A 25,330-nucleotide genomic window follows, 5' to 3' on the forward strand; every position below is an offset into this window, starting at 1 on the left:
GTCACAGACCTGCTCCGCACACCCTGACAGGGTGCCCTCCTGGTGGGGCCCTGGTGCAGGCTGCTCCACCAGTGAAGACCCCGGCTGGAGGAGCACCCCTTACAGCCTGGGCCCCAGACCCTGCGCCATCACGTCTGGTCCAGGCACTGAGACCTCTAGGACGGGGCTTTCACACAGTGGCTCCCCACGCCCCTCTAGAGGAGCAAGCTGGCTCCAGACCTACAGAGATGTCTTGCATGTACCGGGGGGGGCAGCCTGCCCTGTGTCTCCCACTCACACACCGGCAGAGAGGCTGTGCCCAGGGGCAGGCACAGGTCCTTTCGAGGCAGATGCAAGCCCCCTTCCTCTTGGTCCCTGTTCACCTTGACCTGAGGCCATGCCGTGTTCACCCGGTGCCCCTACTCCTTGTCTCTGCAGCTTCCCCGGGGAGAGGCTGTCCGGCCACCATTGACCCCCAACCCACTCACACTAAGCCCTTCCTGCTACCACAGACTGTGGACACATGCCGACTTGAAACTGATTCCGAGGACAATCGGAAATCAGGAGTTTCAAAAGTGGTCATGCCTAGATGGCCGAATGGTATCAGACAGTGCCTGAGCCCAGAGGCAAATACCCCAGGGGCACGATTTCCATCCACTGTTAACCAAGGGTGCAGACTTACCCTCTAATCGCGCCTGACCCCGAGGACCAACTAGCAGGAGATTAACCCTCACTCCCACATGTAGTGTGTCACCCTGTGCTGCAAAAGCCAGCACTTCTACCAATGACCGCTGGACCTTGTGCCTGGGGAAGCCAGATAGAGGCCTGGCCCATGCACCATGCAAGGCTTTGGCCACCCGGGAGAGGCACCTAAGTGGTGAGCTCCTGCTCTCCCTGCTAGGAGCCCCCCCTAGCCCAGGGCCAGCTCACACACCTCTGTTATTCCGATTTCTGTGCAAAGCAATGAGCAGACTCACCAAGGGGGGCACGCGTGTGTAGCTGTTGACGAGGGGTAAGCGAGCCAGGCTGACGATGATGTTCCTGAGCACTGATGTGAGAAACGCAGGGGTGTTGCTGTTCCTTTTGTGCCCCAAGGCTAACACCGAGGACAAAGACTCCACCATCTCTGCCACCATCGCACAGGCTGCGGTGATGTACGCCGGGTCTGAAAACAAACACCGGGGTTCCAAGGCCTGTTCTGTTGAGACACACAGCGAAGCTGCCACCTCTGCTCCTGCTCTTCCCACCCCCGCCAAGGCAAAGGCCCAGGCCTACAGCCAGCCGCTCAGCCTCAGCCGCAGAGCCCCCTAGACTCCCAGGCGGTACCAAGGGCCTGCAAGTTTCATCTCCATCCAGTATACCGAAACTGGCCATCCTCTCCGTGCTGGCCAGACTGCGGTCTTGATCCCATCTCCCACACCCCACCCCAGCCCCCTGCCCGCCCTGCACCGTGTGGCAGCACCCACTGGCCAACACCCAGGAGCCATCGTGCTCCGGCCTTCCCCAGTTCTCCTGGGACCCTGCACTGCTCTCTCTGCCAGTGTGCAGAAAACTCCATTGTCCATCTCTGGCTCCATGTTTCCTGAGATCAGGGGCTCTCCCAGATTGCTGGTGGGATTTTGACAGGGTGCCAAGTCTCCCCTAGAAGTCGTAAGGCAGAACACCGAGGAACAGCCCACAGCCTTAGACAAGAGCCAGAGCATGTCAAGGGAAGGGACCGCTTTGCAGTCACGCTGAGTCTGACACAAGTATGAGCCAGAACATTACTGGCTGAGTTGACAAAACGTTCGGGGTTGTGCACGAGTATAACCCACAGTTCAGGAGATTCGACAGGATAAGCAACATCGTCATATGGAGAGGAGGCTCTCAATGGGCTTATGGAGTCAAGTCCCAACGAAGCTGCCTTCGATAATATTTTTTTTAAGTAAACTCTGTGCCTGGGGCTCAAGCTTCTGATAACAAGATCGAGAGTCGCATGCTCCACTGACTGAGCCAGCCAGGTGCCCCAATGGTCACTCTGTAAGAGCTATCATCCTGTCCAAATGATAAAAAGAGCAAGTTCCCTCCTAGGGCCGGGAAGAAATCAGACGGTCTTCACTGGGCCCGGTGAATACTCAGGGTAGGCATGAACTAGACACACTCCTGTCTGGGGGCCTGTCTGCTCCGACTCGACCCCTTGAAATGCCTGAACTCTTTTCAGAGGAATGGAAATTCACATTATGACTAAAATTAGTCTGCTGAGCGTAACAAGATTGGCACATGTTCTCAGGGCTCTTAGGTACGTGATCCTCACACTAACCCAGGGTCAGTGCCATCCGTATCTGTACAGCAGAAGCACCAGATAATAACTTGCCAAGGCCATTCAGCTAGAACGTGGCCCAGCAGGGAGGTGAGTGTCCGCACAGCCCTCCTGTCTCAACAAGAAGTTATAAAATCACAGACTGGGGGCTGGCGGAACCAGAGAGCTTCAAGGAAAACACCTGCAGAGGAACTTGGCTGGGTCATGAAACACACTGCTCCTGGACAGTGATTTAATCACAGAACCCTCAGCAGGCGACCAGAAGAAAAATCACCATGCTGAACACGAATGACAGGAAGACGTTGTCCATGCCCAGCTGGCACATGTGCCGGTGAAAGGACAAAGCATGTATGTACTTGTTCTGAAAAAAGGCACGTTTCCTAAGCCACCAGAGCATGGCGAAGACTCCAGGATTACCAAGGAAGAGTGTTCCATAAAAGAGGCAGCCAAGAACCGCCAGGGGCATGTGCTTCTCGTCTTTGGATCGGCCGCAGGCTGGCACTCCAGCCACACCCCCGGTGAAGATGCCGGGAGGCCCCCAGGAACAAGCAGTCACTTGGCCAAGAGCTCTCTTCCCACCCTGCCTTGCCACACTGCCAGTGAAAGACCTGAATCAGGAGAGAACATGCATAGCCATGGCACACATCTAAGACTGGAAGCCCCGAGGAGCTGGAAGGGGTTAAAGTGGGTGGGATGTGGATGTTTATTCTGCAGGAAGAGCAGTAACTTTCATTTAAAAATCCACCAAAACAGAGGCTGAAATAGGCATCGGGTTACCTAACATTTGTGTGGGCAGGTCCACGAACCTCAAGTCCCTTAGTATTTTCATGCACTCATTCATCACTCTACAAATGTTCATTGGCAAGCACTTAGGACAGTGAGCACACAGGGCAGGAACGCAGCCTGTGGTTCCCCCCACCCCACCCCGAGCTCAGGGAGCCGAGTCTGGGGGCGAGGCCTAGAGCCCAAGGGTGGAAGAACAGCTGTGACCAGGGGGTGGGGAGCACACGCAAGGTGACGTACTCAAATTGCCCTCAACTCTGGAGATAAGCAACAAAACGTAGTTAAATTAAGTAAGCTTTTAAGTGTCCACACTGACCCTTTAAAAAGTCTCTTTTATGAATAAATTTCAAGCCCTCATAAAAGCCAGGTAAGAAAGAATGGGTCTTGGGGCACCTGGGTGGCTCAGTCAATTACGCATCTGCCTTCAGTTCAGGTCATGATCTCAGGGTCCTGGGATCCAAGCCTGCATCAGGCTCCCTGCTCAGAGGGGAGTCTGCTTCTCCCTAGTCCACTCTTCTTGCCCCTGCCTGTTGTGCTCTCTCCCTCGCTCTCTCACAAATAAATAAATAAAATCTTTAAAAAAGCTGGGGGGGAGAAAGGAAGGATGGATGGATGGAATGAATCTTGAGACTTACTTTGTGTGTCTGAATCTATTTCGTTCTCTCTGGAAGCCTTCGGGGTGTTCATCCTTCTCTCTGGACTAAGAAGCTGGTCCCCAGGCTGCACCACAACTAAAAATCACAACAGAACACACAATTTCCAAACACTTTTACTATTCCTTATTATTCAAATTTTCACATTCATGCAAAGATTTCAAGATGACAGACTAAGTCAAATGAGGTGTAGATTTCCTATAGTCAGTTTTAGGTAGTAGGAGACATGGGCATCAGTGTCTGGACTAGTCTGAAAGGCACAGGACTTGACTTCTACACTGAGATTTCCACGGCTCTCCACTGCCTGCTGCTTGTCACCTCCTGCCCCGGAGGTCTTTATCAGACAGCTCGTGACTCATTGCTGCTAAAAGCATCACTGCGATCCCCAAGAAGTCTGGCTTTGAAAAATTACTCCCTAGATCTTCGTTTTCAAGCTGACTACAAATGCACAGATGAAAACAATTTAAACAATGAAACTTCAAAACACCCTCTAACATGTAAACTATAATGTCCAATTTTTGGGAAATTCTGGTTAATGACCCTTGTTAAGGACACTGTCCCTTGAAAAGAATAAGTCATTTTATTTTATAATATATTACTATTACAATGCATTATAGGAACAAGCATTTTGACTATAACAGAAAACAATCTTCCTAATGTAATCTTATTAAATCTTATGGTCATGTGGGACTAAAAGCATGAAATAGTCAAGTAGGACCAGGGATCAAAGGGACATAAAATTAGGAGTATTTTTTATGAAAGCTGGAACTCCAAAATCTAAGCAAAATGACTACAAAAGCAAATTTAAATCCAATTCCAGCGCAGAATCCAAGCCCTTGGAGATGTACACGAGGCCCATGTTTTATCCACCAAGTCACCTCCGGTTCCTGGTTCGGCCCCTGGTAAACAGGTGACATGAAATAAAGGCATGTGCTCCAATCTGCAAAGCAGAGTGCTGGTGCCAGTAACAGAGGAGAAAAACATGCTATGGCCATAGACTCACCGGCTTCCAGAACGAAACGGACACAGTGAATGAGAGAGCAGGCATGGGTCACCATCTCCGGGGAGGAGAGTGTGCTCCAGAGGCTGGGGAGCTGCAGGGCCAGGCAGCAGCAGTCCAGGCCCGCCTGAAGGTCCAGACTCAGTGGGATCTGCTCATGGATCAGATGCCACGCCAGGGCCTAAAGGGGAGGTTGGCATTACCAAAGGCTCAAGCCCATTTCCTTCCTGTCTTCAGGCTGTCGAGGAAGCAAACCACCCCCAGCTCTCCGGGAACTGGCCCAAACACGAGAGGCTGGTGGGACTGACTGCACTCCAAGAGGGACGGTACCCTGTTACCAACTCCCTTACATTCAAGCCTGACCACCCGCTCCCAAGGGTGCCCAGGCTTGTTTCTCTGCCAGGATAGCCACCCTGATCTCACTGCTCCTCCTTCCTGCAGCTTCATAGACTCCTCTAGAAGTCCTTCCCTGACCACATGGTCTCCAGGCTAAGCTTCTCAGGGCTCCCAGGGTGCAGGCAGGCCCTGCCTCAGTCAGTCAGAGCCTGAATCAGAGAGCATGGAGCCTGGAGACAGCCAGGCTTGGGTTCAAATGCCCACCAAACCTAAGCCCTGCTTTCCTCGTCTGTGAAATGGGACAACAGAGCCCATCTCGCCCCGCACATGGAAGGCATGGACTGCTGCTGGCAGTGACCATGCTGTACCAGAACTGTCCGCTTGCCAGTGGGCCTGAACACCGCACCCAAACCTCCAGGACTAGTGTCAGCGGCCATCTGTCTTGGCCCAGGTCCAGACCAGGGCCCGTTGGTTGTGCACCCTCCTCACACCTACCTCTCTGCCTGCTGGGAAGTGACGGGTGGAGCTGAGGCTGAGTCAGCCATGTCCATTTCAGGCTGACTAACAGCTCAGGCCCTCTGGCTGCAAGGATGCAGGCTGGCTAGACTGTTTGCCACAAGTTGTATGGAAAGGTGATGCACCCACAGTATGTACACATTTGGGGGGTGATCATAAGTGCTAACACAGAGTGCTTAATTTCCCATGCCTGAAACATCCAGGTTTTTACTCTATTTAAAACATAATAATTTTCCCAGACTAATTTCTTTAATTATCTAAAATCAGGATCCAAACTACATTCGCAGTGTTTCCTTTTCCTTAGAGAAAACATATTTAATGGATGTCTATCCAGAAATCAAAGGCATCTTAGAATTAAGGAAAGAGAACCACACACAAGCACAGGACTCTGCCCACTGTTTGGGAGACCCCGGAAGGTTTCTGCTCACCTCTCCAGTCCTCCTTGCTTTTCCCCACCAGACCCTCCTCTAAGACCTGTGCCCTCGCCCAGACACGCCTCGGGGAGAAGGCATAGGTGGGAGCCCAGGTCCCAGGCCAGCTGGAAAGTAGGCACAGGAAGTGCTGTGTGGCCAACATCACAAGGCACCTGTGAGGAGCCCCACAGCCAGAGGGGTGAATGGGCTCAGGAAAGTAGGGAACGGATGCAGTGCTTGACCCTTCGCAGTTATCCCCCCAGTGAGGAGAGAAGGTGCCCAACTGCACAGCTCCAGGGTTTCCTACTTCTCCAGTGACAGTCTCTTGGCATAGAAGCACAGACTTACCTCGAGGGTCATGACCACAAACTTCACAGTGTCCCTCTCCTTCTCAGGGGGGAGGTGCAAATGGCTGGGCAGTTTGGGGAACACCAGCAGGTACTGGGCCAGGGCCCGGGCCAGAGTGGTCAAGGACCGATATAACATGGCATCCCCTGAAACACAAGACTGCGGGTGAACACAATTCCAGCAGGAGCTCATGACCCGGAAAAGGCAGTCAGTCCATTCTCAGAGAATCTACGAGATTGTGTGTGTGACTCGGGACACGCTGTCCTCTGAGGCCTATGCTAGTGTTCCTCCAGGGGAAGGCAGAGGAACGGCAAAGGGGCAAACACACCAAAAGACAACTGGACCAAGGGTCCCTAGCCCTGTCTCTTGGTCATCTCTGCATATGCTTTCAGTTTATCAACAGCATTTATTGTACTTTTACTCAGTGCAAAGTACAATACTGTTCTAGGGCATTTTTTAAAAATAAAAGAAGTTTTAATTTTAACTACCAAATAGATCATTCAACTTGTTCCAGTAGGCAGTGGCCTCCACAGGCAGGAATGGCTGGAAGACATGATGGGCAGCAGGAAGCTGCTGAACCAGGCTGGTCACACGGTCCAGAGTTGCTAGGCGAGCTGCTTCAAAAAGGGGGCTCCTCTGGCCCCCAGAGACTTCGCGCATGCCCAGGCCCAGGCATGGGGCCAGCAGGCTTAAGTTGAATTCCTGAATTAGGATGTTAAAAGTTCAACAATTACACACTTTCAACCAGGCAAGAAAAACACAACAGAAGAAAGGATAATGCAAACATTTCGGAGAAAGCACAGACGAGTAAACCACAGCAATGTATTTTGAAGAATATTCTACTTCCCAGAATAAATACCATATGCTCTGCGAAGCATATTTCTGGTCTCTTTGGGGTACTTTGGTATTAAAGAAAGATTTTAAATTTTTCTATGCCTTCAGATTTGTTTGAAATAAGAAACTGAACATATGTGATTTATAAGTGATGAAAATACAAAATGAAGCTGACATACCACCCAAGAAATCCAGTGAAACACCAAACACTCCCCGAGTTTGAGAAAGATAAGTTATGTCCAAAGGCAGCCAAAATAAACCAAAATAGCCACAACTGTTGGTGAGAAGCAGCATTTCTATGACAGTGATTCCAGTTGTACTGGGTTTTGCCAACTTTTAAAAATTACTGAAGGATTTTTTGGGCCAATTTTCAGGTAGAATATTCATCTCATTTTAGGTAACATTCAGAAAAGCCTATGTCATCATCAGTAACCAAAACTGAACCTTTCTGCTACAGCCAGAACTTTTAAGCTATTAAAAAGTCCAATTACTGAATTTGAGAAATTCAGTAACTGGATCGTTAAGCAAATTTATCATTCAGCAAATCAGCTTTCATTGAATGGAGCTTAAATTGATTTTAGCAAGCTGAGTTTGAGCCAATGCAGTTTTTTCAACACAGCTACTGCTGTCAAAGTGATGAAGAATCAGTACATGGGAACATACGGCTGTGTGCCTCTGCTCCAAGTCCCTTCACCCATACCCGGTCCCTCCTTTGCTGCCGCCCCCCAGGGCCCTGCTGTGCCCCATTCCCACATGGCCCATTAAGGCTGCACTAAACACCTGAGGGTTTAGCCAGCTGCTCATCCTTGGAGGTCTGGGACAAAAGCTGCCAAGGCTGCAGCTGGTTGCAACCGGGGTCTCCAGTCCCCACAGGACCTGTCCAGGAGCTAAGGGCAGGGATACAAGGCTCTGCAAGGCCTCCCAGCCTGCATTCCTGCATAACATCAAGGGTGGGGACGGGGACCTCATGATCTGTAGGGTGTAAGCCTAACTACACATCGTGAATGGTTATATACACCATAGGTAACAGGGAGTGGGCCTCACTGGATGATGTAGGGGTACAGGGACCTCACCACATAAAACAGTGGGAGGGGTCTTACTAAAATCAACTTCCAGAACACCACTAGGATAAGTTAAAATCATCTAGCATGACACCATTTTCATACCTGTCCTCATGATGATGAGGACATACGGTGAGAACAGACTGCAACCTAAGAGAACCTCTTTTCTTCAAATGCATGGGAAGCTGAATTAGACACAATTTACCTCCTTTTGGACTCTAATGCAGCTGAAATAACGTCCTGTCCCACCTGGATTAGACTTACCCTGTATCCTGTCCCATCTAGACTGGAGTCTCCCAGGCTCCAGCCTGTATCAGTCTCTGCTATTAAGGCAGAAAAGTGAGTGGCCCATGTCCTAAGCTAGTCACATGAGGATAAAACAAATCAGGCACCCTGCCAGCACCCCGCTGTTCTCCGCCGTACCGAGTTCATCATGAATGTGCTCATGTCACTGGGAAGAAGCCGATTCACCAGTTCTGCCCCTTCCAGCAGTGCAGAATCTGACCTAGTCCAGCACTGGGATTTGACTAGACGCAGGTACCAGTCCTGGGAAGAAGAAAAAGGTGGATAACCCAATGAAATTTGGCGTGGCTTTTAAGGGGCTTCAACTCTACTATGTGTGCTGTTTCTTTACCCACTGCCCCTCACATCCTGTGGACCAGTGGCCTCCTGGGGACTAAGAATGTGGCTTCTGTGAAATTGGATTCCAGCTGGATTCTAGGTGGCGATGCAGCCACTCACCAAACCACCAGCCTTTTCCATAGGAATCACTACAAAGGCTGTATCTTGGGACTTGCTGTTCCCACCTGGACAGCCTCTGCTTCTCCCCTTCCCTGGTGAACACCCACCTATCCTCCTAACTCAGTTCAAGTACTAGGGCAGCAGGCCCTCCACTCTGTGCCCTCGTCCTCTGTCCACCCTTTGCCTGGTGCTGCTCCCAACATCTTCTACTGGGGTGTTTGCAATGCTCCTCTCTCCCCAAGGACAGTGCAGCATTCACCCTAGCACTGCCGCTCTGTGCCTAGACTATGGATTTTCAAACTCCAAGCTCAGGTCTACACTGACCTCCCCCAGAAAGCAGGGTACCAACAATCAGCCAAGGCCCCAAACGGTCCCCAGCTCTGAGATGTGAGTAGCAAGGGTCGTGACCACGTACCAGGGTCCTTGGGAAGGCACAGTCACCACACAGGAGGTCAGTAGGTTTAAGGAGAGGCAGACAGGCGCAGACAGGCCAAGTGGGTGAGCACAACCCTATGCAGGCTACGGCCACTGCTTTCCTGACTCTCCCATCTCCCTGATGCCAAGATGCCAAGCCAGCATTTTCTTTTTCACCCCACAGTTCTGTTCATGCCTAGGCTGGGCCTCAGGAGTACTGTCAGTGATGGGACCCTCTCCACTGCTGGCAAGGAATGGCAGGCTGGGAGCCCCCAGGGACCACACCAGATGCCAGAATGTCCTGCTGCCTGAGCTGCCCCACCACATGCTCCAGATTTGCCAAAGATGTAGAAGATGCACAGGAATGGCTGGTGTGCAGAGTGGGCCCCTCATGCCACATGCACACGGGCTAGACACGTACTTTGTCTGGAACCATGGTCTCCAGTGCCAGGGGCCCATCCCCGTCCAGCGGGTGGGACGTGACCGGAGGAGAAGGGCCGCGTGAGCCAGGTGCGGTGGCGAGACGAAGCCTGTCCAGCAGGGAGTAGAGCCTCTGGTGTCTGGAATCCGATCACACGTGGGGTTAGAGCACAGTCTCCCAGGTTATGAAGTGACAGTGGCTTCTTAAAGCGAAATGCAACATGTTTGACACTTTCTCTTCAGAGCATCTCAACACTTAGACACGGCATGATGCAAATTCAGACTCTAGATTATTTTTAATAACCACAGTACATGCCCCACAAATGTTCTGCAGACATTTCATTTAGACTCAGACGCTGTAGCAGGCAATACATGGTTTAACAGCTAATAAAAGCATTCTTTACAAATGCAAAAGAGATAATCTATTCTAAGATCCAAGCAAACAAAATCTCCCATTGATTCTCCCGACGTAATACAATGTATACCAATCTGTGTTCACTTCATAGAGGAAGCACCGCATCTGGCAAAAGATATTTATAATCTTCTTCATCTGTGCAGAATACTAAGTCTGGAGTCAAAAAATAAGAGTCCGAACTTCTACCATCTGCTATGAGAGCAACAACCTCATGATGCAAATCACAACACGACTGGGCCCAGCAGACTGGAAAATCACGAAAACCGTGTGCTGCCGAGCAGGCTGGATGCCTTCCCAAACAAGGACGCTGGCAATGAGCTACTGTGTGGCAATTCTGCTCTGTTCTTGCTCTTCTGCGTGCACTCCTGCGAGTGCACACACACCTTCCCCCATGTGGAGGGGAAAAAGGTGAAATTCAAAGGTAAAATGTATTTTATTTACTTGTGTAAACAGATAATAGATGTCATGATCTCTGATAAAGGCTTCTAAAAGACTAGGCAGCGGAATTAAGTGACAAACATTAGAATGAGATCACATTTTAACGAGACGCAGAGGTCATTTTTGCATGCCAGGAGCTAGGTAACATCTTTCAGACTCGCCCGCTCTCACGTGGCAGCTAGGTACGTGCACTGGCTTGGCTACGATCAAACCGGCCACTCTCATTCTCCTGTATCACAGGTGTTAGACACGGGCAACCTGGACACGCACAGGCCTCAGCCAGCCAACAGAGTGCAGGCATGTCCCTGTCACCACAGGTGACAGGTGGTGCTGCCCGTTCAGCTCCCTTTACATAAAGTGAGGGCCCATTTTGTTGAATTTAGGAAGGTTTTCTATTAGGGCCTTTCTGCAGCGAACTGGTCTAGAAAGCACATCGGTCTCCCACCCAGAGTTCATTCCCTTACAAATCTAAGTGTTTCTATGGAGAAGGAAGGGACGCCTGAAGGGAGCATTACCTCTGCGCCAGCCCGCTGCTCTGAAGGTACTCCTGGATCCTGCTCAGCTCCTCTGCGGGCAGCTGAGCCGCACTGCTCTGAAGGAGACAGCAACACATCAGCCAAGTGTGTGCCATGGAAGGAGTCATAATAACCCCGCTCTACTTCAGAGGTAAAGACCACAGTGTACAGTTTGTTGTAGCAGAGGCACACAGGCAGAAAGTACGAGAAGTGCTCCTGTCAGGCACACAAGGAATGACTGACTCGTGCACCTCATACATGCTTCTCCCAGGGGTGTGTGAAGAACATGTCCAGGGAGGAGAAAACCAGGCAAGGGCTCTGCCAGCCCTGCAAAGTTCTCAGTAAAAATCAGCGTCAGTGTTTTTCTGGTACCTGTAAATTTGCAGCCAGAAGCATTTCCACCCGGCGACAAGCCAGCGTGTCAACCATGCGAGCCAGCACACGGAATGGAGTGCACAACAGCTTGTCCACGTACAACGTCAGCACAGCACCTGACTGGCTGAGGTGGATCCCTTCCAAGCACTGAAGTGTCTTCTTCAGGGTGGTCGGCTGGTGGGGGGCACAGGAAAGCAGAGAGAGCACATGATGGGCCAACGGGAGTCAGCAGTTTAAAAATTCCAATAGTACATTTCTATGGTGGGGAAAAAGCCCTTGACTGGCTCTGCCAGTATGAGGGAGACTTACGGTGGAAAGATTTTCACAGCGGGACTGAATTGCCTGGATGAAGAGGCCACTGGCGGCGGAGTTCCGGTGAACAGCACTAATGAAATCCTGCACGGGAGGCTCGTGGGACAGACTGATGAGGTCCTGGATATGATTCACGATGAGCCACGTTAGGTGCTCTGAATCGTGCAGGTTCTGACACTGCAGAGAAGGAATGAAAAGACTCGTTCTCAAGTAGATAAGGACAGAACAGATGTGGATGCCCCAGAAAAGGCCAGAAGAGGTGGGAAGGGGAAAACAAATTCCAAAGTATAATCCTCACTGAAGCTATCTAGTGTCTGACCACCCATGATCATCAGGGTCAGAACTGACCTCACAGCCTCTGGCACCTTCTACCCTCCACTGGGGCTGAAGCGGTTGGTGGTCGGACCCCACCCGCCATGGGCACCTGCTAAGGACCGGCAACCCCACGGCAGAGGACCGATGGGGCAGTGGGGCCCTGCCCCCGGGTCACGACCCGCGCCGTGATGTGAGAACAGGTGACACAGCCTGGTCTGTCCAGGCTCTGTTGGTCTGGCCAACAGAGAGTGCTCCCCAGTTCTCCTTCTCCGGCTCTGTGACAGGCCAGTGGGGAAAATGGGTTCCCTGTACCTGCCACAGTTTTGACAGAATTCCTGAATCCAAAATATGAATAGATTCCATGAATCAAATGGACATTAAGGGGAGAAATTTAAGATTTATAAGGAAATAAATATCCATCTTTGAGTATATATGTTGCCTTTTCACCTTAATTCATAATCCTCCTAGGCAGAAATTATAAAATGAGACCAATTCTTTGACATCTGGTTAATGATTAATATTTTCCATGTGGTATAATTTGATAGTATTAGTTTATAAAACTAGTATTTTCCTTACATTTCTGTGAAAGACATTATACAATTATACTAAATTATTTCTCAGAAGTAAAACAAGATAGAAAAACTAATTCAACATAAAGAATATTAATCAAAAAATGAGTAACAATTAAAAAAAAATCTGTATGACAACCACCACTTGCTAAGAGTGCCCTTCCTTTCCAGTTGAAAACGTCACACGCTTTGCTGTGTGAAAACAGTATGAACATGGTGCCGTGTTTGTGCCAAAGAAACACACATGCTGTAACTAGTGGAGAAAAAGCACCAAATCCCAGCCAAAATGCCACAACAGGTTTTTTGAGTAGTGCAGTTATAAAGAGGCTGTATTTTCTTGTTTATTGGTTTTTATCAATTTTCCATGTTAAAATGTGTTGCTAGTTTTATGGTCAAAAGCTCTACAAAAGTTATTTTTAAAAAATGGATGATTCCAACAAGAATTCATTTTAAAATGCAACAATGGGCACCAACCTCCTCTGCACAGATGGGATGTTTAAAGCAGAACCCCACTCAAGTCACCCTCGCTGAGGCGGTGACAGCGGAGTGAAACCTTCCACAGACAAACCTCCACATCCGTGACCAGCCAGAGAAGGATGGGACACCTGCTGTGGCCCCGAGGCGACGGCAGGAGGTCGGTCTGCAGGAGTGTCCCCCGCACTGGGGCTCTCTGGCCCCCTGCCCGCCGGGACCCATGTCCTGACTTACGACATAATCGCAGAAGAGAATGAGAGCTCCCCTTCGCACTATCTCTCTATTGCACATCCCAAGCTTGCAGGCCGCACCGGGGTCCTCCTCCTCTCCAGGCATCTGGGGGCTGAGTGACTTCGTACTGGACAGACTGCGTCTCCTGTAAGGAGCAACAGATGCACTGACCATGTTTCCGGGATGAAAACAAGCTTCTCTTCAAAGCAGAAGATGACCAGAAGCTCAGTTCCCGTGCTGAAGCAGACAGGGTTTCAGTCCTGCCGCACACTCTTAGTGACCGACTTCTGAACCGTGGCAAAGCACATGTGGGTGTCCCAAGAACATGGAGATCTCACGGGTGAACAGTCCAATGCTCGACTTAAGGCAGAATCTGCCATGAAGCCGCACTTTCCACCGGTGCTCAGGCACTGGGCTCCCCCTGACCATCCACGATTCCCAGCGTGGATCTGTGTGATAGCCGCGCCCATCTCCCAGGACAGAGCCCTCATGCGGCTGGACTTGACCACAGGACGAATGGCGAGATGCTGCCACCCTCACCGGCCCACAGGGGATGTGCCACCACTTCTGCAAAACTCGCTCACCACTTGCGAAGGTTACTTCACTTCTCAGTTGATGGGATTACACCCTTGGGATTCACCAATGCTGCCACAAGCCCTCAGACGCACATGTCGCCACACCTGTGAACAGCCCCTGACTGCAAAGCCTAACCAGGGATGATACCCCTCCCTTAGCAACAAAGAGCCTAGGCATCTCTGCTGAGGCTTAGCAGGGACAGAGGTCACGTGAGGACAAGAATATTCTGAAATTTCTCAACTTTTCCTACAACAAGAGAATTGGTATAAAATATTCTGCAAGTTAAAAAAAAATGTCCCAACTGCAATTTCCCTGTCCTCAGCTGGTGAGTGGATGTGCCACGACTATTATCTGTACAACGGAATACTATTCACTGTTCCGAGTGAATACTATTCACTCATCCAAAGAACGCACCACTGAGCCATACAAGGCCATAAATGAGCTTTATATTTCCTGCACTAAGTGACAAAGCCAGACTCAAAAAGCTACAGACTGCAGAACTCTATCCATACGGCAATCTGCAACAGGCTGAACACAGAGATGGAGCACGGACCAGTAACTGGGGGGCAGGGGGCTGAGGGTGACCACAGAGGACAAAGAGGACATTCTGAAGTTACAGAAAGATCCTATATTGTGACTATGGCGGTATTCACCTGACAATATTTGGTACAAAAGAGTGTGTTTCTGTGTAGCGTTTAAGTCATAGGTCAATGAAAAACCCACCAACAGAAACACCTCCTCTTCTCAGCCTTCCAGCCAGCCCCCATTTCATGATGGTACGGCTACAGGGGAGCCTCTGTGGGGAAGAGGGCAGAGCCTGCAATTCAATTTGAATGTCAACCCATGTTAATCCAAACTGAGTCCCAGCTTGTAGTGGGCAGCCCTGGAGACCTCAGGACAGATGCAGCCAGACACTGACGGGTAATGAACGCCCCAAATCCAGGAGGCCACGCCACACCCCAGTGCCATGGCACATGCAAGACCATAACAGGCCACCAGAAGGCCAGGCAGACTGGAAACAAATCAGTGAAGACAGAGCCCCCCAAACAAGAAGTGGCCAGAGCATGGCCTCTCCACTCGCCTGAGAGCCTGCCTCCAAGCTGGGGAGGTCACTGTCGTGTGGGACCACATCTATCTACTGAGTCTCCAGATATAGAAAAACGGAGGCCAGCCCTGTAGGGAGGGCCTGGTCAGTGTCCTGAGACAGAAAAGACAAAAAAGAGGAACACAGGTGGGAAAGGAAGAAAAGGAGTCTGACCTGGGGATGACACTCATGTGGTCACAGAGCACCATCCAAAGCCCACGGAAAGCATCCTGGGGCCGATGTGTGAGCCAGGCCAGCTCTCAGGATGGGAGGTCAGGACAATACCAGCCGCACTTCTACAAGCCAGCAGCACACCACGGCACCATTTAAACAGCATTCAAAAATATGAAGTGCATTAAATATGAGAAATGCTTGTACATGACACACTACGAGATGCTGTTGTGGCAAATTTGAGAGTGAAATACCCAAAGAGAGACCATGCTGGAAGACTGAGCATCTGGATGCTGGACGCCAGTGCTCCCGCCGTCCCATACCAGCCACGAGCTCTGGCGAGAGGCCAGCGGGCTCTTGTGGACAATGCCAAGCCTACTCTAAAACGTGTCATGGAAACGCAAAGAACCTACAGGAGCCAAAACTGTTTTGGAAGTCAAGAGAGCGGGGGGACCTGGCAGGGTAGCCAAGGTGACAACACTGTGTCGGCAGGGGAGGCGCCAGTTGAGGGGTGTGAGTGGAGCCCACAGGCAGGTCCGTGCGTCTAAACTGCACCGCGCACTGAGAAAGTGCCCAGAGAACTCACGAGAGAAAGTGCGGTCTTTTCGCAAAAAAACAGTGAAAAAACCCCCCTTGGGGGGTGGGGTGGGGAGAGGACTCTTTACCCTCATGCTTTGTCACCCACAAAAATTAATTCAGAATGATAAAAGGCAAAGCTATGCAATTTCCGGAAGAAATCATGGAGGAAAATCGTGACCCTGGGGTAGGTAAACATTTCTTGGATTGAACAGAAAAAGAAAAACTGATGCACTTGTTTCAATAAAAACTTAAAAATTCTGCTCTTGAAAAGAAACCATTAAAAAAATAAAATGGCAAACCACAAATTGAGAGAAAACATTTACTTAGATCCAGAATATATAAAGAACTTACAACTCAACAACAAGGTAGCAAACAGTCTAATTTCAAACAACTGGCGAATATCTGAATACATGCTTTACGACAAGATTCACAGATGGTCAATAAGCACACGAAAACGTGACCACCTTTACTCGCAAGCAGTGAAATGCAAAGAGGGACCCCGAGAAGTCTCCGCAGCCGCTCCGAGGGCACACAGGAAAAGCTCCCAGGCACCACGTTTCGTTGAGGGCCTCACGCCCCATCTCCCACGTGTCCTCCCCTCCAGAGCAAACCTCCTCCTGGGGACTATCCAGAGCTGAGTGCTCCAAAATGTGCCCACTTCTGTGATCCCTCTTCCTCAACTTTTACGTGGAAAACTTTGAAGCCAAGAGAAAAGCTGAAAGATGAATTCGATGATGTCACACCCTCTCCACCTAGATTCAACCACTATGTTGCCACCTTCACACACACATGCACACCCCACACATGTGCATTCACACATACGATTCCACACGCATGCTCCACATACACATACACACATGCTCCACACACGCCCACACTCTAAACATATGTGCATACCTCACACATACGCACTCACACATACGCACTCTACACACGCATGCACTCTGCACATACACAAGCACATGCCACACGTGCTCTCACACATATGCACACTTTCTGGCCTGCACCACCTGAGAGTATTCACGTGGGTGAAGACACTTCACCCCGAAGTACTTCAGCAGGGGTCCCTGAGAACTCATCACCACAAAACAAAAGGTCTCCTAGAACTCACATTCAAATTCCCTCCATTATCCCAATAGTGTTCTTTCTGGATGTTTTACCCCCCAGATCTGTGGAAGGCCCTTCCTAATCAGACTGGGATCCACCCTCCCACTTCCTCTTGACCCCACTCTAGGTCCCTCTGCCCTCACCACCCATCAGCCAACAAAAGGAGGACAAGGAGGAGGAGGGAGAGAAGGGAGAAGTAGAGGGGAGGTGGGAGGGGGAAGGAAACTCACCTACCCACGGTGGTGACAGACAATTTCTCACCTTCTGTCCACCTGCACATACCTGCTAGCATCAGTGGCTAACTCAAGCCCCAGCCCACCAAATCCTCCCCACACAACTCAACTCAGATGCCCAGGGGAGTTTCCTGGGAAGACTGTGAGAACACAAAAGCCCAGGATCCTAATTTCTAAGGTACCCAGCTGCCAGGTCCAGCAGTGAGCTGGGTTGCAGTCCTGGTCCCTGGAACAAGCCCCCAGTGGCTCTGAGGCACAGTCCCTAAGGACTCAGCACCTGCCCTGGATTCCTGGGTTCCATGGACCAGAGCATTGGCAGTACCCGGGACCCTAGCAGAAAGGCAGAGTCCCAGGTCCAACTAGTGATCTGCTAAACCAGAACCCGATTTTAATAAGCTCGCTGGGGGATTTATATGTACAGCAAAGAAGCACTGAAGCAAACACTTGTTTCTGTTCCAATGTTCTCACTGGTCTGTCTCCGCCAGCTAAACTGTAAGCACGCAGAGAGCAGAAAACACGTATTATTTTTCTTTACACATACCACAGCATATAGCACAGACATTGAAAGATGCCTACTAATACTGGGTTTTCCACCTGAAAGCAATGGAGTGGCCCAACTAGGCCCCCAGGCCTCACACAGCTCAGTCTTTTCACAATGAGCAGAAAGGAGCTGACCCCCACCCTGCTGCCCTTGCCTTCTCTCCTCACTGTGGGCTCTCGAGGCTTCCAGAAACTTGGCACTGAGGACTCAGCTCAGCGGATGGGCATCAAAGGTTCTATTCCCACATGTGTGTTAAGGTCTGAGCAGGACAGTGCCCAGAAATAAAGGCTGAAGCCTGAAAACTTTCTGCAAAAAGGGGTCACCCCCAATCAGATACTTCACAAGTCTTTGTGAATGATGAAAAATAGTGTATTTCCAAGCAGTTTTGAAATGTTGCTCAGTAATTACTTCATTATCTAAGAATAACCAGAACCACATTTAACTTATAATGAAGTTAAGACCGTTGCAACATGTCTGGCTCTGGAAGCAATTTAAGGACGAGAGCCTAGCAGGAGGGACATTGCATGACAAGAACAACCCTCAAGAGAAGCCGTGTCAAAGAGACTGTCACAGAAACTGTATTTGGAAAGCTGCGGCACACTGAGTGCCTTCAGCCCGACCACATCTCCCCTGCTGTGCAGCACCCACGGGAGGAAGGCAGAGCCGAGGCAAAGTCCGCACGAAGCCTCGAAGAATCCGGGCCAGAGCTTGGGCTGCCCCAGTGCGAGGGCGGGCTGGCCTTCAGGCCACAGGCCGGACGTACCTGGGGGTCTGCTGCACCTCTGCCCACCAGCGGTAGTCGGTGTGGCTCACCAGCAGCAGGATCTGGCACCAGAGCAGCACCAGGGCCGGGTGCGTGGGCACCATGGCGCGCACCCGCGCGTTCAGCCTCTCCAGGCCGTAGAAACTGCTGTCGGTGCTATCTACCGTGAAGAGTCTGGAGGCAGCGGCTGTGATTCTTCGGAACATTCCTACAAACAAACCAGAAGGAGAACTAAGAGGGAAACATCCTTGCTGCTCATTGTGGCCACAGGAAGATCTTCCAGAAAAAGATACACCCTCAGCTCTTTCCTATACTCGCACATTCAAAGCATTTGGCGCTTAGAAAATCAGGCTTTCGAAGCAAAAGCCAGATAGGCTGCTTAGCTAATGGAGCAGCCAAGGACACTAACATTCTCACTCTCCCGGGTACTCTCCCTACTGCTGTCAGCAAACTGTCCAGGAGCTCCACGCCAAGAGCCGTGCCTGCGTGTGACAGGAGACCCAGCTCCATGGAGAGCAGGTGGCCCACACTCGGCCCCCGGGACAGCAAGGCCTCCATAGGGCTGGTTCTCTCTGGCAGGAGCCTCTCTACACCCTCCTCCTGCCATAAAAAACATTTCCTTGGCTTCCAAAGTACGGGGGGCACAGCATGTGCCAGAGGAAGAAGGCAGGCAGTGCGGCCTGCCAGGCCCCAGCTCACGGTCCATGGGCCACTGTCTGAGAGCGGAGGGCCATGCGCTCTGTGCGCCCAGTGTAGTGCGGCCCGGGGCAGGGCAAGCCCACAGCCAGCCAGCCACATTCGTCTTGGGCGCGTCAGGGGCACGTAGGGGCACACCCAACAGCATTCTGCCCACAGCCTGTCTGTGTCATCCTCCTAGGGGCCTAGACAAATCCCTTCCAGGAATTCACCATTTCCTTCTGTCCCTTCCTTTGGATCAATACAAAGTCAGCTCAACACGCCTCTCCCATCACCGGCTGCGGCATCATGATAGCTGGCCCTCACTGCGAGGACCCCGAGACAGATAATGCTGCACAGCACATCAGGGAAGACAGGGCATGGATGAGAGCAGGCCGAGGGCTCCCCGCCCTCTGCATCTTCACCCTCCTGGCACCACAGCTGGGAAGTCAGAATCTTATTTCTAGTTTAGGTTTCAACACATCCCAAATGTAAAGGGGTCCTAACAGAGGCAAAGATAGACGACAGACCTATTCCCTACTACTTTGTGACCGGTTATGCTTCTGACCTGAGGCGGAGAAAGAGAGCTAACAAAAGCAGGACAGTCACGGCCCACAACACCAGGCTGGCCTCCTGGGATAACCAGGGAGAAAAACACACATATTCAGAACAGTAGTTCCAATGAGAAGATGTCCACTGCTCGCCTGGTCTCTGGCCCCATTTCCAAGGTCTTCTCTTGGTGCTGTGTGGACAGCATCACCCACCTCTGGCCCACCCAGCCTGGGCCCAGTCCTTCTCTGTGCCCCTCATTACTGTGTGGGCTCCTTGTAGGGCCAATGGACCCAAGGGAAGAGGCAGGTGCTGCTGTGGAGGAATGGGGAGCCAGGCCACAAAGCAGAGGGAATGACAGAGTGCTGCTGTGGGGTATTACTCAACAGGATGGAAAACCATGGTCAGAGCTGTGGCTCTACCATTTACTTGGCCGTAGCAGTACATTATCTGGGGTCTCAGCTTTCTCACCTGCAAAGTGGAATTAAAAGCAGTAGCTGCGCACAAGGCTGCAATAAAATCCAAGAATAAAACCGGAGTGAAGGGCTCAGTAGGGTGCTGGGCAAAGCAAGGACCAGCCAGCGGGGCTGCTGCTGGGGGGCTGCGAGGAACGGTTGCATGGCCTCTGGAGGGGCCACGACAGCAGCAAGAAGTCAGGTGGTTCGCTGGGGCAGGGAGACCACAGTGACGCTGTTTTGTTTTGTTTTTAAAAATTTTATGTATTTATTAGAGAGAGATCACAAGTAGGCAGAGCAGCAGCCAGAGGGAGAGGGAGAAGCAGACTCCCCGCTGAGCAGGGAGCCTGATGCAGGGCTCGGTCCCAGGACCCTGGGATCATGACCTGAGCAAAAGGCAGCCACCCAACTGACTGAGCCACCCAGGTGTCCCCACAGCGACGCTGGGGTTTGAAAATCCATGATAGTGTGGAGCACGTTGGCCAGAAGAAGCCAGAGTTGGGAGGCCATGCCAGGTGAGGGGCTGGCAAGACACCAAGTCACAGGCTAGAAGGAGAATGGACATGAGAGCCCAAGGCAGCCAGGTCAGTGCGGTGACCTAGGTAGACTAGGTAGACTCTGCGGCCAGTGACAAGTTGTCTCTGCAGCAACAACTGGGCCAGGCTACCAAGGGGACAATCCTATTGAGCGAGAGGAGGGGGACAAGGAGAGGGGCAGAGACAGTGGGAGAGAGAAAACAGAGATCAGCATGGAAACCAGGACAGAGAATACTCGATGATGAAGAAAAGACTTCTCTTCAATAAATGGTGTTAGGAAAACTGGATATTCACTGACAAAAGAATAAAACTGGACCCCTTCCTTCACTAACCGCAACTACCTCGCCATCAGTGAAACTTAAATGTGGAACCTGAAAGCACAGAGCGCCTGGAAGAAAGCAGAGGGCAAGACTTCTGACCTGGGTACTGGCAATAATTTGTCTGGGTGTGTCACCTAAACCACCAGCAGCAGAAGGAAAGATGAACAGGGGGACTGCCTCCAAGTGAAAGCTTCTGCACAGCAGAGGAAATGACCAATGAAATGAAAAGACAATCCACGGAACCGAATACCCATAAATTATACACCTGACAAGAGGCTAGTATCCAAAATATCTAAAGAACTCATACAACTCAATAGCAAAAAAAACCCCCTAAAGAATCCAATTATAAGTGAGCAAAAGACCTACACAGACGTTTTTCCAAAGAAGACACACAGATGGCCCAGAGGCACACGGAAAGATGATGGGCATCTCATCAGGGAAGTGGGAATCCAAACCGTAGCGAGATACCACCCACCACCTGCTAGAAAAGCTAGGATCATAAAGGCAAGTGCTGGTGAGGACAGCCAGGAAGGGGAACCCTTTTGCGCTACTGGTCGGCACACAAACCGGGGCAGCCGTGGTAGAAAACACTGTGGAGCTTCTGTAGAAAGTTAAAAAACAGAACCTCCACGTGATCCAGTAATCCCGCTACTAAGCATTTACCTGACAAAAACAAAATCGCATCCCTGTGTATAATAGCAAGACACGGAGACAATGTAAGTGTCCAACAGCATATGAACGGATAAAGATGGGGGTACATACACAATGGAATATTATTTAGCCATAAAAAGGAAGGAAATCCTGCCACTTCTGACAACCTGGACAGACCCCAAGGGCATTACGTTACAGGAAATAAGTCAGACAAAAAAGGGCAAATACCGTGTGATCTCACGTATATGGGGAATCTCAAAACACCCAACTCTGATGCAGAGAACAGAATGGCAGCTGCCAGAGCCCGGGGCAAGGGGTGGGGGAACGGAGAGAAGGAGGTCAAGATCACAATTTCCAGGTGTAAGTTCTGAGCTGTCAGGTACAACATGATGACCGTGATTAACTCTGCTCCATGATGTTCTTGAACATTGCTGAAAGAGCGGATCTTCAAAGTTCTCATCTAAGGAAAAAGAAGATGTCTACCTACGTGCAGGATGGACGGTACCTGAGCTTACTGTGGAGATCATTCCACAACAAGCTCACACATCACCTCACTCTGTTGTGCTCCTTCAGCAACACAGTGTTCTGTGCTCAGTTCTACATCAGGAAAGCCGGGGTTGGGCAGACAGAAGGCAGGGACACACGTAACTAGGAGGCTGGAAAAAAAAGACGATCAAGCCAAGCGGCGAGAGTCTCAGTCCCCCATGCTCAGGCCTGGTGCCCTCAAGGTGAGGACGCAGGACAGAGCACATGGGGCCTCGCATGCCACTCCTGGTCAAAGGGCTATGGGGGGGGAGAATCCAGAGGGAAAGCCCAGCTTGAGAAACAACAGGAATAAACTCCAGAGACACTGACTTTGGAAAGCCATGTAGTAAACGTGGGCAAGAGAACAAAGGAAGCCGCAGAGCAAGGACGGTAAGACAGGACGGGTTGTTCCCCATTAGAGAGAGGCTGATCTGCATGGCAGCAGGCCAGATGGAAAGCCCAATCAATGTGCATGCTGCTCCCCAGCGCAATGGGGACTGTTGAGCACGCTCAGGGAAGACTCAAGACGCAAACTGGCAGGAGGTGATCAGGGCAAGAGCAGACACCAGGGGAATGGGAGGAAGGGCCACAGGGCTGTGCCTCTTGGTGTCGAGATATGCCAACCCCCAGGTGAGGGAGGGGTGTGGGCAACACCTGTGGAAATGCTCTGTCCCCCCAGCAGAGCACGGGGATGGTGGGGATGCCCACAGAGCAGCGAAGGCTCTAGAAAGCCCCCTAGCCCACCCGGTGCCCTTGGCGATGGCTGATGGCACAGCTGATCCTGCTATGATGCCTGCCTCTGCTGTCTGTCCCCTGGAAACTCCTGGCTGTCATCCTTATGGCTCTGCCCCGGAGGTCTGTCCCCTCCGCCCACAGGGCTGTCGTGGGGAAGCAGTCACCCACTGGGGTGAACGAGCCCCCTGGGTGGGGGCTGCTGAGAGCTGCACCACAGAAACACAAGCAAAAGGAATGTGGGTCACTTTCAGCCCAAGGCAACGAAGCCTCTTCTCTCTTCCCTCCCCTCCTCAACCAGCGAGCCCAGGGTGCTTTGCCCCGGGCAGCTGAGCCCCAGAAAGGAGAGAGGCCTGGGCTCGAATCCTCACATGGAGAAGAGGCAGTAGGGACCAGGAACAGCCTCCTGCATGGGCACAGATACAAAAGCAGCCCTCTGTTGTGGTAAGCCACCAAAATGCTGCTGTCCCCTTGCTAAACTTGCTCCTTGACCTGAATTAACAGGTGGGGAGCGTGGGTACTGGTCCTGGATGGGAGGAGGCGTGGGGCAAGGTCTTACCTCCCAGTGTTCTGAGCAGTGACCACGGGCTGAGATAGGAAGAAGGCAGGGCCCACAGCCCAGATGATGTCTGATGTGACTGGGAGGCAAGGGAAGCCAGGAGAGTCGGGACCTGGGAGAAGGGACAGGGCCTGGGGCCAAATGACAATGACAAAGCACAGATGAGCACCTGAGCCAGGAAGGCTCTCAGAGACCAGGAGCGCGGGAAGCAGGGCTGCAAGTGGCAGCCCCACGTCACTCAGGAAGTGCTCTGCACACGCAAGCCACTGACTGCACCACGAGCAACTGAGCAGCGGTGCGGTGTAAGAGAACAAACAAAGGGCAAGAAACAATGGCTGGTTTGCAATCTTGGTTTTATCACGGGACCTTCTGGAGCCTGAACCCTCTCTTCAGGGGAAAGGGGGGCTATTTCACAGAGCTGTCCTAAGGACTAAGGGGGGGTACCATCGTGAACACTGTGATTCCCGGCAGGGTGGCCATCCTTGTCTTTGCCCAAGTCTGAACCAAAGCCAAACTTATTGCTGCAGGAAGAACTGTTCTCGAAGATCGCAATTTTCAGTGGAGGGCTGGAATTCACTGCCTTTTTTTTAGGCAAAGCATAAATAAAAATCACCAACTTTGTATGTTCTATGCACCTCTTTAACATAGAAGTACAAGATGATTTACTTAAACTCTTACCTCAAAATCAAAAACAGTAATTCTGTCCCTTAGTATCATTAGAGGAAATGTGGTCAAAATAAACGACATGGAGACAGACACTCAGAAACACAGACACCTTCTCTGCAAACACTGAACCACACGACAGCAGGAACAGACACTGCACAAAGCCCATGTGGCCATGTGGCCAGTACCAAGGCCTGAGCTCTGCCCCCATACCCTGTCCTCTCTGATACAGCGACCACTGGTCACATGGGGCCATTCAAATTTAAGTCAATTAAAATAAATAAAATTAAAAAGTAGCTCCTTAATCTGCCCTAGCCACGTTCCAAGTGCCCAAAACCACACATGGCTGGAGGCAACTGAACTATGGCAGACACAGAATGTTCCCCCGAGGCAGGCAGCCCTCGTGGGTGGTGCTGCCGTGGACCACCCACGCTTCCCCTGATATCTGAGCTGAGGAACAGGAAGAGGCAAGGGGGTGAGTCCGCGTGCGCCTGGAACAGCATGGAACTCCACGGGATGCGCAGGAGGTCACCCCTGTCTAAAGAGGGAAGCAAGCAGCCCTTAGAGATGAACGGTGTCCTTCTGCTATCAGATCCAGACCAGTCAGCGGCCAAGTATCAGAATGACCGACATACTACAAATGACCTATTATTCATGTTGTAGCTTAAGTCTTTCCTCAACTTTAAACTTATTACAGTGCGTCAGTGAAACATAAATCAAAAGTTCTTCAAAACAAATATTCTTCCAATATTAGTAATGAAGAGGGCTTGAAGCTCTTGAGTCCACTTGATAATTAAATTCTGGCCGTGCCCCTGTTCAAGAGCAATAGCAATTAAATGAGCAGCCACGAAGACGCCTCCTTCTCCATGCCTCCCACCCCTGCCCGCCTCCCTAGTCGCCCTCTGACCCTCACCCCTCTGACCCCCGCCTGTGCGCTCTCAGCAGCCATCTGGCAGAGCATGGCATCTCGCCTTTGGGCCTTAGCTTAACATCACCTCCCAAGGACCCTGTCCTCCCTCCCCACCCCCATTCTGCCTATCGCTGTGCTACTTGCTTCCTTCACAGGAAACTTCCAGACTTAAAAGTCCCTGCCTGTGTATCACCTTCCCCACTGGCCTGCGAGCCCCACGAAGACAAGAGGCACACCAGCCCTCCTGAGCACCATGGCCC

At 51.2% G+C, this 25,330-nt stretch overlaps 1 protein-coding gene across 2 annotated transcripts in view; it reads right to left on the bottom strand.

Moving 5' to 3' along the window:
- HTT (huntingtin) overlaps positions 1-25,330 on the bottom strand; it is a 141,512-nt gene that overhangs the window by 20,649 nt on the left and 95,533 nt on the right. For both annotated transcript variants that reach the window (XM_082727054.1, XM_082727055.1), the window contains 12 exons: positions 18,496-18,703; positions 13,445-13,586; positions 11,850-12,029; positions 11,538-11,714; positions 11,166-11,242; positions 9,799-9,937; positions 8,646-8,768; positions 6,816-7,029; positions 6,328-6,473; positions 4,718-4,895; positions 3,697-3,792; positions 957-1,144 (listed from right to left, as the gene is read on the bottom strand). In XM_082727054.1, the coding sequence (XP_082583180.1) occupies positions 957-1,144; positions 3,697-3,792; positions 4,718-4,895; positions 6,328-6,473; positions 6,816-7,029; positions 8,646-8,768; positions 9,799-9,937; positions 11,166-11,242; positions 11,538-11,714; positions 11,850-12,029; positions 13,445-13,586; positions 18,496-18,703 (1,868 nt within the window). The remainder of the gene's footprint in view (positions 1-956; positions 1,145-3,696; positions 3,793-4,717; positions 4,896-6,327; positions 6,474-6,815; positions 7,030-8,645; positions 8,769-9,798; positions 9,938-11,165; positions 11,243-11,537; positions 11,715-11,849; positions 12,030-13,444; positions 13,587-18,495; positions 18,704-25,330) is intronic.

This window comes from Mustela nivalis, assembly GCF_964662115.1.
Source record: "Mustela nivalis genome assembly, chromosome: 4".
Taxonomy (NCBI): Eukaryota; Metazoa; Chordata; class Mammalia; order Carnivora; family Mustelidae; genus Mustela; species Mustela nivalis.